Below are 15,742 nucleotides of genomic sequence, written 5' to 3' on the forward strand. Positions count from 1 at the left end.
GACATCCCCCTGAATATGCCACAGCCACAGTGAAAGCCATCCCTGCCTCCAAATAATCTCCAGCTCACCAGCTCTATTTATTAGTGAGCACACAGGTGATTTCCACGCCACTGGAAGTTTCTCCAGCAGCCCGGGCTGTGTGACACCCTGAGCACACTGCTGTCCCCTCCAGCCCACCTGGCTTCCCACAGACTTTTCTCTGCCTGTGTGTGGTGGGGTTTGTGGTGGCCACAAGAGTCACCTCGCTCAGGTGGGGTTTGTAATCAACCTGTGGCTCTCAGGAGGTGTCTGGGAGGAGACAGCCCCGTCTGCCCCCCAAATCCACACATAAGGTTGCCTAATTAGGGTGATGACCACTGCACCAAATCCAGTTTCTTAAAAGTTTTTCCCAACTGTTTTGATCCAGCTGGCTCTCCCAGCCATGGGTTTCTTGCCCATCAATCCCTGGACTCAGTCCCACTCACACCACCTTCTGTTCATCACTTCTTTTGGTGTTTGATTAGTGCAATTAGCACCCGTGATGTTGCCTCCCCGAGATGGGGACACTGCTCCTCCCTCTGATGCCAGGAGGGGAATGCTGCACAGTTCTGTCTCTGTCCAGTCCTGCTTTTCTTGCATCTGCTTCAGAAAGATTGCAGTCAGCTTTGAGAACTGAGTAACTGACTTTGATAGGGAAATTACTGCTCCAGTATAATAGCAAATAGCACTGCAAATAGCAATGCTCTAGAACGCTGTTAAATCAGTCTGGAAAATGAACTTTAATAAAAAGCATTCCAGTAATGTATTGTGACAGCTTTTAGTGAAATCAGCTCCAATAGTTTGATTCTCCCAGGAGCACAGCGAGATACTCCCACAGCCTCGAGCCATGGCATCAGCAAGCAGACACTTTTATGACAAATGGCCCCAGAAACCCAAATTAAAGCTGCAGCAAATGAACAGTATGTTGAAAATTACGGGGTGGCTTTTTGCCTGGGCCATCGTGCTGGTAGCTGGGTGTGCACTGACACCTAGTGGGATGACCCCAGGCTGGGAGCAGAGAGGTAAACTGGGTTATTTTCTCAAAGAATATCAACAGCCAGCCCCTCTTGATGCTAAACCTCCGTGCTCATGGTGGGGTGGTTGGAACTGAGTGATCTTTGGGGTCTTTCCCAATGCAAATAATTATATTGATCTAAAGCTGCCGTGAGATGACAATGTAGGGCTATCGATGCCCCTTCCCCTCCTGCAAGCAGTGTTAATAGTTTTGATTTCTAAACGTTGCACTTCTGCCATCTAAAGGGTTCATTCATCACTTCTCTTGTTTCTGCTCTCGCTGCCTGGGTCACCCCCGCCTCATTTATGGGTATGGGTGGGAAGAACGTCAGGGATTTGCTGTGGATCAATCCAAACCTAGAGATGCAGGCGTAGAGAGAGCTCGGGCAGTGGCTGATGTTGGAATTCACCGCGCTGGTTAAACTGCAGGGTGCCAAAATCGGTGTGACCGTGCTGGGAGTGCGGCCTGGGGAACCCTGCCTGGCGTGAGCCACAGCTCATCACAGCATCCCAGAACGGGCTGGGCCCATCCCATCCCACCCCTGCCATGGCAGGGACACCTTCCACTGTCCCAGGCTGCTCCAAGCCCTGTCCAGCCCAGCCTTGGGCACTGCCAGGGATCCAGGGCCAGACAGTATCCAAGGTTTCTCTGGGAAGTTATGGACAGCCCCAGGGGACTCAGTGCACCCCCAGAGAACCAAGCTGCTTCAGCCCCGGTGTCCTGGATCACCTCTGATCCCTTCTCTGACAGAATACGCCACATTTGAAGCCCAGTTCCAGGGCAGGAGGGTGGCACCATGCACGGATTGAGGCACGGGTTTCCAAAGCAGGTCCTGCTGCATCACAGACCTCACCCCGAGCTGGGTTTGAATTTCGGGGAGAAACAGCACGAGGAAGGTTTGTCAGGAGAGACGCTTACAGGCCAGCAATGCCCCAATGCTTCACAAACATTCCGGCCCGATTCCAGCCCCAGCTCCCGACAGGAACCGCACGGCAGCGGTGCCACGCGGCGCGGCCTCGTCCCACACGGGACCTGCACCTTCCCGGGTGGCACCGCCTCGTTTCTATGGGAGCGTCACAGCACTCGCTAGCTTCATTTATTTATCTCAGGCTTTGGGGCTTGAGAGCAGCACCCAAAGCGCTGCCCGCTCCGCCACTGCCCCGTGCCATCCAGCCGGTGGGTTGCAGCCTCCGCAGAGGTACGGCACGAACAGTCCCGGTGACAAACGCCGCGGCCAGGGCAGCACAGGCCGCTGAGGCGGCAGCACCGCCCCGGGAGCCGCCAAAGCACCGCCGCTCGCTCCGCGGTCCGCACCGCACCGGCGCGGAGCGCTCCCCGCTCCCATTGGCTGGAGGGGAGGTGGGGCGGGGCCAGGTGAAGCGGAGACATATTCTATTGGCTGGTGGGGGCATTAGGGCGGGGCCGATCTGGGGCGGAGAAATCTTCCATTGGCTGGCAGGCGGTGAGAGGGGCGTGGCTAGGAGAGGTGAAGGCCGCTCCCATTGGCTGGAGGGGGAGGAGGGGCGGGGCCAGGGCTGAGGCGGCCGTGAGGGCGCTCGGGGACGGGGAGCGGGAGGGCTCGGGGAGCGAGTCCCGGTGAGGGTCCGGCCATGCGGGGCCCCGGCGCGGCCGTGCAGCGCTTCCTCGGCCCGCTGCTGTGCCTCTGGGCGCTGCGGCTCCCGGTGGGCGGCGGCGCGGCCGCCCGCGGGCTGGACGTGGCTTCCTACCGGTGAGTACGGAGCGGGCCGTGCGGGGCCCAGCCGGGCCGGGGCTGAGCGCGCCGTGCTTGTGCCGCAGGGAGCGGGTGCGTGCCATGTTCTACCACGCCTACGAGCACTACCTGGAGAGCGCCTTCCCGTACGACGAGCTGCGGCCGCTGACGTGCGACGGGCAGGACACCTGGGGCAGGTAAGGGCTAGTCCCGGGGCGGGGATGGGGATGGGCCGCCCCCCTCCGCCAGGTGTCACCTCGATTGTCTCCTCCGCAGCTTCTCCCTGACCCTGATCGACGCCCTGGACACCCTGCTGGTGAGTTGGAGCCAGCCCTGAGTGCCCACAGCCTGCTCAAGGCCCCTGTGTGCCACCTGTACACCTGGATTTTATGTGCTGGTGCCAAAAGGTTATTCATTGACCTGAGAACTTTCCATTTCCCTTTGCATCACCCCTTGGAGGGGTTGTCCCTTTCCTGACACCCTCTGGAGTAAAGACCTAAAGTGTGTGTGAAAAAAGCATTTTGAAACAAGATGAAACTGTCAGTCAGTTTTTTAGTAATATCTGTAGTTAATGATTTCAGTAGTAAGACCAGATTAAAATCAGCCCCAGATATTGAACTGCTCTTTGTCTTTCCATGAACTCTAAGCCTGATTCTCTCTGCAGATCTTGGGAAATGTTTCTGAGTTCCAGCGAGTTGTCAATGTGCTGCAGGAGGGGGTGGACTTCGATATTGATGTCAACGCATCTGTCTTTGAAACAAACATTCGAGGTGAGGTGGGGTTTGTGTTGGCTTTCCTTCCTGTACGAGTCTCAGAGGTGGGGAGGTGGTCAGAGGGAGTTTGGGATGCAGAGTAAGAGGACCCATAAACAGAGAGAAAACCCCAAACAAACATCACTTCCTTTCAGTCTTTGCACACCCCTTTTTGCTTCCTGTCTAAACACAAGCAGAAGTAGATGTGGCACTTTCAGTATTCTGGTGTAAGGTTTTCAGCTTTGGAATAAATATATTTTTTGCTGAAAGCATCCAGATTTTATCCTGTCATCTTTTGTATATTCCTTTGGAGTAGAGATTCTCAATTTTTAGGATTATTCTGTTTTTTTTTCTTCAAAATCACAAAGACTTTTGGAGTCCTACTCCCTGAATGCCTGACTGCTTCAGTGCCACCCAGCTAAAAGACACTGTCAAGGCACAAAATTGTTAGTTATGCTTTTGTTGTTTGTCCTGCCAACTACTGCTGTGCTAATTTCTGTCACAGTGTAATTTCTCTGTGGTTGTTATGTGACCACAGACAACCCTGTGAAATAACTAATATTATCTAATATAGCTGTATTAGCTATGTAAGTAATAGCTAAATACTGCTAATAACTCACAGCTGCTGTCACACGGGAATTCTTGACTCTTCCTGGAAAAAAGAAACATACCATAGAATCTGAGAGTGGTTTAGGGGGGAAAGGACCTTAAAGATCATCCATTCCACCCCCTGACATGGGCAGGGACACCTTCCACTATCCCAGGCTGCTCTAAAGCCTGTCCAACCTGGCCTTGGGCACTTCCAAGGATCCAGGGGCAGCCAGAGCTTCTCTGAGCACCCTGTGCCAGAGTCTCCCCACCTGGAGGTATGAATTTCTTGCCAATATCCCATCTAACCCTGCCCTCTCAAATTGAAGCCATCACCCCTTGTCCTGTCACTCCACACGTTTCTGCTGCCCTGCAAACAAGCAACAAGAAACAGATCACTCTTCTTTTGTGGATTTGAATTAGAGTCATTCCTCCCCACATGGTGTAATGGATTCTGATGTGTCCTTGCAGTGGTGGGAGGGCTCCTCTCTGCTCACCTGCTCTCCAGGAAGGCTGGGGTTGAAGTGGAAGCAGGCTGGCCGTGCTCGGGACCTCTGCTGAGGATGGCTGAGGAAGCAGCTCGCAAACTGCTGCCAGGTGAGCCCCTGTCTGCTGTGTGTCACTGTGCTGGGGGTCATGAGCTGGCTGCTGCCTGTGATGGGAGATGCACTGCTGGATGAACCAGCTCAAAAACCAGTCCTGTGGTACCTGAGCTCCAAGCTCAGTGCTCCAAGTTTAGTTTGTAGGGAAGATGTTGTTGTATGTGTTCATGCCAGGTGCTGTGTGCTCGTTGCTTACTGAGGGGAAATATATTTCATATAAACAATAAATAAAGGCTTTGAGGCAGCAGCTTATAAAGACAAGAAGTTCTTATGGGCTGCAGCTGGGTTGTGTGCCCTTGTGGTGTGGCACTGTTCCCGTGTGTGTACCCATGGAGTGATCACAGCCCCACTGTTTGCCCTTTGCTGGCCAGTGTGTTTAGTGACCACCTTGCTTGTGCTGTAAAAGAATGTGGGGATGCAGTCTGCTGCTCTGGCAAGGTGGAAGAGATGCCCAGGACCTCCTCAGGACTGTGTATACCTTGGGATACCCTCTCTGACCCTCCCAGGATCACACCCTACTTCTCATTTTGTTCTCTGCAGTTACTCCAGACCCACTTCCTGCCGTGTGCAGTGGGATGTGAGGCACGTGTTTGCTTGAGAGTCTGTTAAACACAACTCTGAGCACTTCTGTGACCCCAAAATTCTGTGCTTCAGCTTTTCAGACCCCAACTGGGATGCCCTATGGCACAGTGAACCTGCTGCATGGAGTAAACCCTGGGGAGACCCCAGTCACCTGTACTGCTGGAATTGGCACGTTTATAGTGGAGTTTGCCACCTTAAGCCACCTCACTGGTGACCCAGTGTTCGAGGATGTTGCCAGGAAGGCTTTGAAGGCACTGTGGAAAAATCGCTCAGATATTGGGCTGGTGAGTGAGGAATGGACTTGAAATGTGCTGGGCTGCTTTTTGTGTAGCTTTGTGGATGCAATTCTAGGCATCAAAAAGCATCAACAGAGAGGAGATAGAATTGGATAAATAACCACGGTGCTCCTAACTGGGCTGAAGGCTCATGTTTGACATTGTTCCTGAACACCTGCAGCATCCACATCCCTGCTTTACTGCAGCAGCCCAACATTATCCCATTGTTCTGGCCCACACCAGATGTGGCTGGGAGACAAATGCCTCCTGCTGGGTGCTGCAGCTCTTGTGACAGCAGCTGTAGCAGATTAAATGAAAAGTCTGTCTGATGTCTAGTGGGACAAAGGCCTAGGGAAGAGAGCAAGAGCCTGGCAAGTGTACTGAGACATTACCAGCCTGTACAGCTCTGGTGTTCAGGAATGGCCAGAGCTGGCAGTATTATCTCCATGTTCCTTGTCTCCTGCTCTTTTCTGTTGCTGCTTTTTAACCTCTGTGAACTCTTGATGATGCATATGTGAAGTAAAACAGATTTATTTATACCTTGTGTTTATTGCAACAAATTATTCACAGGCTGTAGGAAGAAACGTTTCCCTTTGTTTGCTTTAGGATTTGTTTATTTTTGATTTATACTCCAAATCCTTGATCATTGCTGGTTTTATTTCATGTTTGCTAAGAAAGACATGATTGTGTATTCTCCATCAGCTGGGTTTGTTCACAGGCTGAAGAGTGCCAGCATCTATTTAAATATTAACATGGCAGCTCCTGTGCCTTTGACGTTCTTGGCCTCTGTCTCTGTATCTGCACCTCTCCATCCTTCTGTACACTTTTGCAAGATCAGAATTAGGACCAGACACTTCATGTTGAAATTGTGCATTTTTACAGCAGCATTGTAATGTATTGTTTTGGCCAGTGAAGCTTTGATATTGGAAGCATAAAATGTTTATTAGATATGTAAAATACATTACCAGCATAAGAATTGTATTTTCTACAGTTTGTACTTCTCTAATGCTGATAAATGTGTCCTGTAATGGAGAAAATACTGGTTGGAATGGACACTGCCTATCTGTGGAACTGATGGTCTGAAAAAAGGATTTCTTGTGTCACTTTAAGTCCCTCTCTCCTTGTCCTTCACTCCTTCCAGGTGGGGAACCACATTGATGTGATCAGTGCCAAGTGGGTGGCCCAGGATGCTGGGATTGGAGCAGGAGTGGACTCCTACTTTGAATACCTGGTTAAAGGAGCCATCCTCCTGCAGGACGAGGAGCTGATGTCCATGTTTTTAGGTGAGTGTTTGTGTTCTGTGGGAAGGGGCCCAGCACCTGTGGCAGGAGGAGAAGAAGGATCTAATGGGGCACATTCAAGACTGTACTGAAGGCTTTGCTGTGATACTTTTGAACAGTCTGTGACAACAAAGTTACCAAAGTGAGCACCCTGAGAAGTCATTGAACATGGCTCAAGTGAAAAAGGGGCATTCTTAAAAATAAGCTTTTTTCTTGTTTTCCTTTGTTGTTGTTACAGATGGCTTACCTACCCATCTGTTTCTTTACAGAATATAACAAAGCTATCAAAAATTACACCAAGTTTGATGACTGGTACCTGTGGGTTCAGATGTACAAAGGAACGGTGTCCATGCCTGTGTTCCAGTCCCTGGAGGCATACTGGCCAGGCCTGCAGGTAAGAGCAGTCATGCCAGCAGCATCTGGTGATTCTGTTCATCTGTCAGGGGCTGGTCTTCAGGAAAAAGATTACAAATATAACCCTCATCTGTGCAGGTTGAAAAGTTTGGTTTGATCTCTGGTGAAATCTGCAGTAGCCTGAGCCTGTAGAAGATGATGTTGAAGAAAACGTTGATTTTATCTACAGTCTCCCATTCAGCATGATGGGAGGGCACTGACAGTAGTCCCATAATCCAAATAGGAATGCAAGGAAAAAGAACCTCACACCTCATTTTCTACCACCTCACAAATGTTTTATTTGTGTGAATTTTTTCTCATCAGTCTTCATGTTTGGACTGAGACTTTGTTTTCCTAACTAAGAGATTGGATGCTGTGATTGACTAAACATTTGACTGAAGAAACAGAGCCTTCTTTAAAAAAAAAAAAAATCAGTCTTCATATTATTTCAGGTGTGGGAATGTGATCCACCAGAAAAGCAGCATTTTTACTTTTACCTGTTCTTAAGGCATTGTGCCCCAGGGTCAGTTACACCACTCAGAGCTGCTGAAATACCCATTTCTGTCACTGGATATTTCTTTGCCTATTGCAGTGTTATTGCATCAATTCCTGGGCTGGTTTTTCTTCACTCCCATGTTTTTTTGCTGTTTCCTGTCTCTCAGAGCCTCATTGGGGATGTAGATAATGCCATGCGCACCTTCCTCAACTATTACACGGTCTGGAAGCAGTTTGGGGGCCTGCCTGAGTTCTACAACATTCCCCAGGGATACACAGTGGACAAGAGGGAAGGATATCCACTCAGACCTGGTAAACAGAACTGAAATTAAAAAGGACATGAACTCCTGCTTTAGCTCTGGTTGGGAGATGTTAGTTACACCACAGTTTCCTCCCCAGTTTTGCTCTGACTCAGTTCCTGCATGGATTTGTGCAGGGATTTCCAGAGTTAAAGCTTCATGTTTTGTTTCCCCCACTCACAAAGACAGGAAGGAAACCATAGTGTTACTATAGAAAGGTGGCCTGGTAAGGAATTTTGTTCACAGTGTGGGATTTGACATGTTTAAGTGTTAGATTGTCTGGCATGGGGTGCTTCAGCCATGTGAAATGTTAAAGGGACTGCTTGTGTCCTTTAAATTGAGGAAGTGAAAGTGAGTGTGAATAGACTGTTCCAGTTCTGCATCTAGGAAGGATTCTGTGTTGTCTGTGATACTGTAAGGAAATTATCTCTCTTTTTTTTCTCATTTTTTACAACTCTGACCAAAAGAAAAAAAAAAAAAATCAACCTGATCAGTGTGTCCATAAATGTAAATGAGAATAAGTAAATTCCTTTTGGTCTGAGTGTTCAGGTGACATCCACACTGGACAAATCTACCAAAAATACTCATCAGCCCTAACTATCAAAGGTGTTAAAGTATAAAGACCAGTTCCTTTAGTAATTAAACACAGCGTGCTACTTATGTTCTCTGTATAGAGTATTTCCACTGTATTTAAAAACTGTATCTTGAGGATTGAATTTCTTTTCTGTAATCCTTTCCAGAAGCATTTTTTTTAACTTTGACAACTGAGTATTAATCTTTTTGTCTCTTGCTTCTTTCCCACTCGCTGAATGTGGGAGGGAGCATTAGTCACTCTTACCTGAGCTGCTGCAGGCTGGTTAGAGGGAATTACTTTGTAGCACATCCTTAGGGAAAGGAAAATCTGTGCTTGGAGCCAGGCAAGCCAGGCTGTTCACCTGGTTTTGCTGAAGTATTTTTAAATTAGTTCAAGGAATAGCTCATCTTTGCTGTTTGTATGGTTTGATAATCTTTGTGCTGGCAAATGTTTGGGTGTTTTGCAGAGCTGATTGAGAGCGCGATGTATCTGTACCGTGCCACGAGAGACCCCACGCTCCTGGAGCTGGGGAGAGACGCTGTGGAGTCCATAGAGAAAATCAGCAAGGTGGACTGTGGATTTGCAACTGTGAGTGCTAAATCATCTGCCATGGCGGCTGAAGGGCTGCTAAAAACCAGCTTTTAGAAGGTGTTCTCATGAGTGATGTTTTGCCATTGAGTCAAGCAATTGTTTTGAGCAAATGTGATATTTTTCCAACAAGCCCCTTGTATTTCTCTGTGAAGCTGCTCTGGTAATTGCTGGTTACGTTTCTGGTCCTAGCTTCCTCACCGTGGGCCAAATTCTATCGTGGGCTGTTGCCCCAGAGCCCAAAACATGGGAAAGCACCAGAAGCTTCTCCTGCATTTCTAGTAGGTGTTGCAGCTGAGTAGGAAGGCTCTCCTGCAGGCTCCTTCTGCCAGGTGTGTGATTTGGCTTTCCTACTATATGCCTTGGAAATCTGGTCAAAACACCTGAGAAGTGCAGTGAGTGATTTCTATAGTTATTTAATAGAGGATTTCAAACATGCTTCAAGCTCTATTTTACAAAAATCTCTTTAAAAATATTGGAAGTAGGTAAAAGTATTATGACTTTTTTTCTTTAGTGGGGAAATGAAGGGAAGCTCTTCTCCTTGGCCAGACTGAACTGAGGGTGAGCTTAAGTGTTAGGAAGAAATTCTTCCCTGTGAGGGTCAGGAGGCCCTGGCACAGGGTGCCCAGAGAAGCTGGGGCTGCCCCTGGATCCCTGAAATATCCAAGGCCAGGTTGCTTGGAGCAGCCTGGGATAGTGGAAGGTTTCACTCCCTTGGCAGGGAGTGGAATGGGATGGGCTTTAAGGTCTCTTGCAATCCAGACCATTCTATGAGGGTGAGTTGGTGTCATACTGTGCTGTTTGACTGAAATGAATTCCAAGTTGGTTTTACTTTTCTCCCTAAATTCATAACTTACTGAATTTGATGTAACTTAACCCACGCTGTTCCTTCTCTTGTAGATCAAAGACTTGAGGGACCACAGGCTGGATAATCGCATGGAATCCTTTTTCTTGGCTGAAACAATCAAATACTTGTACCTGCTGTTTGACCCAGACAACTTCATCCACAATGATGGCTCAGACTTCGATGTGGTGGTCACACCGTATGGGGAGTGTGTCCTCGATGCTGGAGGGTACATCTTCAACACCGAGGCTCATCCCATCGACCCTGCTGCCCTGCACTGCTGTAGGAAGCGCAAAGAAGAGCAGTGGGAGGTGGAAGACTTGATGAAGGAATTCTACTCACAGAAAAAAAACAAGAAATTCACTTTAAAAAGAGCTCCTGACCATGGTGAAGGGGAAAATGCCAAAGATCCCAAAGATGCCTCTTCAGAGAAACCTGGAGAGAAGAGAAACTCTAAGAAAAGCTCACACTCCCTCCTGAGCTGCCCCAGTCAATCTTTTAACTCCAAGCTTGCAGTACTGGGACAGGTCTTCCTAGATAACACCTGATCCTCTTTGCATCATTGGTTTAAATTATTGAACTCGTTTCAGATTCTGGGAATATATTTTTATAGTTTCATAATGGAAAGTGTGGTACCTCACAATGTGAATTCTATTATGAAGTGAAACAACTTCCCATTAAATTCTGCTACTGCTCCTTTCTAAGCCATGACTCGGATACCATCTGTTAATGCTGTTGAGCTGCTGATCTCAAAGCAGCTGGTTGCCTGAATATCAAACAGGTGTCCAGAAAAAGAAAGTTCTGCATGTTAAAAGTACCTTTTTTATTGCATTTTGTAAGTTTTACAGGCTTACAGAAACACTCCAGCTTACTTTGTTCTACAAAAATGAGCCTGAGCTTCTCATCATAAGGGGAAAAGCAGGAAGTACTGTAGCTTCACTACCACTCTCTGTGTGCTCCATCTTTATCTTTGTCCACTTTATAAACATGTAGTTCATGTTGACAAATGGCTGCCCAGTGGAGAAAACTTATTTATTTTAAGGTGAAGGCTCAGATTTGTAGCTGTGGCGTTTCTGTTGGGCATGAAGGATGGCATGGGGGGAGAGGAGCACTTGGAACATGGGAAAGTGCTTGGTCCCCCTGTTTCAGATCAGTGTAGGTCAATAGTACCTCCTGCCTGAAAACCACTTCAGTAAAAATCCAGGTAATGTCTGGACAAAAAACTGAGCTGGAGGGTGGACTAGGAAATGTCTGATTGATTCTTCAGTGTAGCTTGCTTTCTTTTTAAAGAATCTAACATGCTTATTTTTTATTTCCCCATTTCCTTCCTCTTTCTAACTTCCCTTTGGGCCCCACATATTTCAGTGTACCTCAGGCAGTGCAGCCACCCCCGAGTGCCCCAGCTGGGCTGAACATGAGCCACGCACAAGGCTTGGGTGGAAAGGGGACTCAGCCCAGGCTGAAATTGCAGCTCTGCCTTGGTGCAGCTGAACAGATGTTCACAAACCTCTCAGTGTTCAGCTGACTGGGCACATCCAAATCTTTAAATACATTATTAGTGTCTTTGCAACAGGTGTGAGCAGTGACCAGAAAAGGAGGAATCAGCCAACCAAGAGGTTTTTCTTTCTAAAAGAAAAACAAAAAGAGGGGCAGAAAAGTTGATGGACTTTCTTCAGGCCTGCTGGAGAGTGAGGAGCTTGGAGCAAGCTACACACAACCTACAGTTACTTTACTGGGCTAGAGGTACAGGATAAATAAATCCCTCTGAACAGGGAAATGCTTAAGTACAACTGGGCCAGTGCCCACTCTGCTGCTGTGTGGTTGCCTTGAGAAAGTAATTTTTTTGTTGTTGTTTTGACCTCTACTAGTGCTGTAAAGTTAAATAAAATTTGCATTTTATCCTTTGGGGTAGAAATCCTGTTGCAGTTGTGAATGAGCAGTGTGTAAGAGACGCAGTGTTGGACAGGCATATTGAAAGGACTGGAAAGCTATAGAACTTCTAGTTGTGTCCTTCTTTCCCACGGCAGCTGGGACTGTGCAGGAATTCTGCATTGACACAGCCTTTGCAGCCCTTCTGAGAGAGGAGCACCCAAAACCAGGCATTGTTGGACAGCAATGAAGCTCTTGTTAATGGCTTCTTGTTGTCACTGTAGGTTCTGTTTTCTCTTTATTTTCCAGCTGTTCATTTAATCTTCAGAAAACAAACCCCAGGCCTTCTCTAACGGCTTTGCTCAGTGCTGGGTCAGGTCCTGAAACTCAGCATTGTCCCAGCTGTGAGGTAGAGGAAAATTACGGGATGGGGGCAGATCTCCAACTCATGAGATCCCTCCTGACCAGGGCATTTTGGTCCCCTCATCCAGGAACTTCCAGCAGCAGAACCAAGGGGCTGTAGGCTTGGGAGATGAGGTTGTTCCTCAGCATGGCTGGAGCTGAGAGAACTCATTTGTCCCTGGCTGCTGTGAGTAATTAGATGGATCTTGCTTAGACTCCCAGATTTGTCTGAGTTGGAAGGCACACACACGGATGATTGAGTCCAACTTCAAGTCAGTGGCCCAGACAGGAACTGAAACTTCGGTATTATGACCAACTAATCTCGGATTAGCGCTGTGGGCTGAGTAACTCAGAACAACACAGAACAGCCTCAACTGTTCCTTGTTCCGGTGTTCCATCTTACCAAGCCTTTATTTTAACAAAACCGAACTGTGATCGGAGTTCTCGGTACGCTTTTCTTTAAAAGGAAGACGGTGTGGCTGGGCCTTTGTGGCTGGAGGGCTTTATTTCCTGAGGGAAATGAAGGCAGCCCGGTGCCGATGAAGGCAGCCCGGTGCCGATGAAGGCAGCCCGGTGCCGATGAAGGCAGCCCGGTGCCGATGAAGGCAGCCCGGTGCCGACGAAGGCAGCCCGGTGCCGATGAAGGCAGCCCGCTGGCAGTGGGGCAGGGGCCGGCGGGAGGCAGAGCCGCGGGCAGGGGCAGCGCGGCGGGGCCCGGCGGCCATGGCTCCCCCCACACCCTTCCGGCCGCCATGTTGGCGAGGCCGCGCCGCGGCTGCGCACGGGGCGGAGCGGGCCGAGGGGAGGGAGCGCTGTTTGTGTCCCCAGCGCGGAGGCCATGGCGGCCGTGGCGGGGGGCGGCACGGGGCCCGGCACCGGCACCGGCGGGGCCCGCGCCGCGACCACCAACATCTTGGCACAGCTGCGGCACGGGCAGCTCAGCGGGCGCGGTTTGACCAGCGGGGCGCAGGTAACGCGCGGCGGGCCGCCCGTGGGACCCGGGCCGGGTGGGCGAAGCGGGGAGGGCCGCGGGGCCTGAGGGGGCCCGTGCGGTTTGGGAGCGGGGGGTGCAGCGCCTCCTTCCCGGGTGTCTGGCGGAGCTGCGCGGCCGGGGAGAGCCCGGCTGGCCGCGCGGGGCCTGCTCGGGGAGAACGGCCGCTCCCAGCCCGGGCTCGGCGCTCCGGAGCTCCCCGGAGGTGCTCGGGCTTTGCCGCGGTGCTGGAGGGGCGGCCCTGCTGGGGTGTCCCGGGGCCTCGGTGCTCCGCGTGCCGCCTCCCCGGCCTCGGCCGGGCTCCGGCAGCTCCGAGAGCAGCATGGGCATTTCCCAGCCGTTCTCCGCCTCTTCGTTCCGTGTGGCCTTCCCTGCAAAGAAAGGAAGCTCTGCCTGGGACTGTAACAATGCAGCATCGAAATTTAAACGTATTTCCTGGACAAAGGCAGCCTCGTGGTATTAGGGCTTAGGAGACATTTTAGCTCTGTAACGCAGGTCGTTTTATGAGAAGCTGCTCCGGATCTGTTTCTTGTCATCTTTCCCAGTTGATGATGCTGGGAAATACCAAGGAATGAAATCAGCTCCTTGCCCCGGGCCTGTGCCTCTCGTGTGCTGATACTGGCTTTTTTGGAAAAGCTGCTAAAGGATAATGGACTATTAATTTATTTTTATGGAGAATAATTGGCATTTTCCTTGCAGATTAAATGCAGAATGGTGCAAAGACTTGGAAAATGAAACCTGAGATAAAGAACTTGCATTCAGGTGCTGATTTACTGAGCTGAAGTATCTTTAAGAGAGATCAGATGGAATAAAAAGTGGCATTTCTCTAATTCACTAGTCCAGACAACAGCATTTTCCTTGATAAACAAGGACTCCTAGCAATTATTAAGAGAAGATTTATTTCATGCCTTTTTGGGACTACCTAAAAACAGGCACCAGACAAAATGAAGAGAATAAAAAGCAGTTCTGTTTATTGAAGGGCCTTCAGGTACATCCAGGACAGATGGAGCCCCCCCAGGGGCTGCACCCAAAATGGACCAGGGGTCACAGGGTTTCACACTTTTATAACTTTGGTTCATTTGCATATTGGGGGTTAATATTCCAATTACAGCTTCAGGTAATGAAGTCATTTACCCCAAGTTTGCTGCCCCTGACTCCCTTTTGTTTCCATCTCTGGGGGCCTGAGGCAGTGTGAGGTGTCTTTGATTGCCAGGCATGGAGAGGAATTGTGTCTGCCCAAACTGGGAAAGCAGCAGCTCCCAGTGTGTGTGGAGTTTAGAGTTATACACTGAGAACTGCAGGGTTACAAATAGATGGAAAATATAAAAGCTAAAATCCTAAGGCATCGTGTTCATCATGAATATCTGTGCCTTGTTCTGTAGCAGAGAGGTAAAAGAGCAAATGTGTTTTTACAGCTCTTTTATCCTTACTTTGCTGCTTCCTCAGCTGCTAGGTTGGTTAATCCTTAAGAAGAGCCATTAATTTTTGTGAATATAAACCTGTACTGATTCCTTTCCTTGCGATTGTTTTAGGAGTGGATTTCTTACTGCATGTGGACAAACTCTGTCTCACTGCCTTACCTGTCCACCTCTGCACTCTTTCTTTCATGCACATCTTCAGCCACTGCAATTTCAGTCAGGTAAACCTATAGCAACCTTATGCACCTCTGTTGTCTCTGTAATGGTGCTTCCACCTCTGGGCTTTGGTTTGCTTGAAAAATTCAGTGCTACTGTTTTCATTTTGGGCTTTTAAGCTTTTATAGCAATCAAGGAAGCTTCTGCTGGTTGCATACTCCTTATAATGCCCAAGAATGAGGTGGTGTTTTTGTCACTGGGGTTTTGTTTTGTTTTACTTGAAAAATTTTTGCATCCCTCTTGCTGCCCTGAGAGTTAAAGCTTGGACACGTAATGCTCCCAGCACTTCATAAATGCTATAAGAGGATGTTTTAAATCACTTTGTATAAAAGCATGGAGTGACAGAACAACAGAGAATGGCTTCTCACTGCCAGAGGTTGGATGGGATATTGGGAAGAAATTCTTCCTTGTGAGGGTGGGGAGACCCTGGCACAGGGTGCACAGAAAAGGCTGGGGCTGTCCCTGGATCCCTGGAAGTGTCCAAGGTTGGATGGGACTTGGAGCAACCTGGGATAGTGGAAGGTATCCCTGCCATGGCAGGGTGTGGGACTGAAAGAGCTTTAAGGTTCTTCCCAATCCAAACCATTCTATGATTCTCTTACACTAAGGCAGGGGGAATAACAACTCCCTGAATGATTTTGAACTTTATAAATTCCATGTTTCGGTACTTTTACCTTGATTCAGTTTTTTGTTTGTAGACAATCTAAATATAAAACACTTTGATGTAACTTTTAAAGAATCCCAAGGCAGTTTTGCCTGCTTTCTTTTTCTTTTTTTAAGTTCCATGTTTTATCAAAACATCCCCTGTTTTTGTGCAGTTGACTCCTCAG

The 15,742-nt window shown here is 48.9% G+C and overlaps 2 protein-coding genes across 4 annotated transcripts in view; both read left to right on the plus strand.

Moving 5' to 3' along the window:
• The first annotated feature begins 2,598 nt into the window (after positions 1-2,598).
• On the plus strand, positions 2,599-11,931 carry EDEM2 (ER degradation enhancing alpha-mannosidase like protein 2). Of its 2 annotated transcripts, XM_014261406.2 has the most exons (11): positions 2,599-2,762; positions 2,831-2,941; positions 3,021-3,060; positions 3,409-3,514; positions 4,556-4,681; positions 5,341-5,552; positions 6,685-6,826; positions 7,093-7,217; positions 7,879-8,023; positions 9,051-9,172; positions 10,073-11,931. In XM_014261406.2, exons 1-11 carry the CDS (start codon positions 2,644-2,646, stop codon positions 10,562-10,564), a joined length of 1,740 nt encoding a protein of 579 aa, XP_014116881.2. In that variant the 5' UTR covers positions 2,599-2,643; the 3' UTR covers positions 10,565-11,931. The 2 variants fall into 2 exon arrangements, with proteins under 2 accessions (XP_014116881.2, XP_087920858.1); XM_088064732.1 differs by lacking the exons at positions 2,599-2,762; positions 2,831-2,941 and having other exon boundaries at positions 3,053-3,151.
• A 1,162-nt stretch (positions 11,932-13,093) lies between these two features.
• The window catches only part of TRPC4AP (transient receptor potential cation channel subfamily C member 4 associated protein), a 34,335-nt gene continuing 31,686 nt past the window's right edge, over positions 13,094-15,742 (plus strand). Inside the window, exon 1 of one of the 2 annotated variants that reach the window (XM_005532862.3) lies at positions 13,094-13,257. In XM_005532862.3, coding sequence (XP_005532919.2) covers positions 13,126-13,257 — 132 coding nt within the window. In that variant the 5' untranslated portion in view covers positions 13,094-13,125. Of the gene's footprint in view, positions 13,258-14,869; positions 14,918-15,742 lie in introns of those variants that run through there. The other variant, XM_014261405.2, reaches the window with a different exon arrangement.

The sequence above is a fragment of the Pseudopodoces humilis genome, chromosome 19 (genome assembly GCF_049639895.1).
Source record: "Pseudopodoces humilis isolate 2021_Gansu_Grassland_sample_001 chromosome 19, ASM4963989v1, whole genome shotgun sequence".
In the NCBI taxonomy this organism is placed as follows: domain Eukaryota; kingdom Metazoa; phylum Chordata; class Aves; order Passeriformes; family Paridae; genus Pseudopodoces; species Pseudopodoces humilis.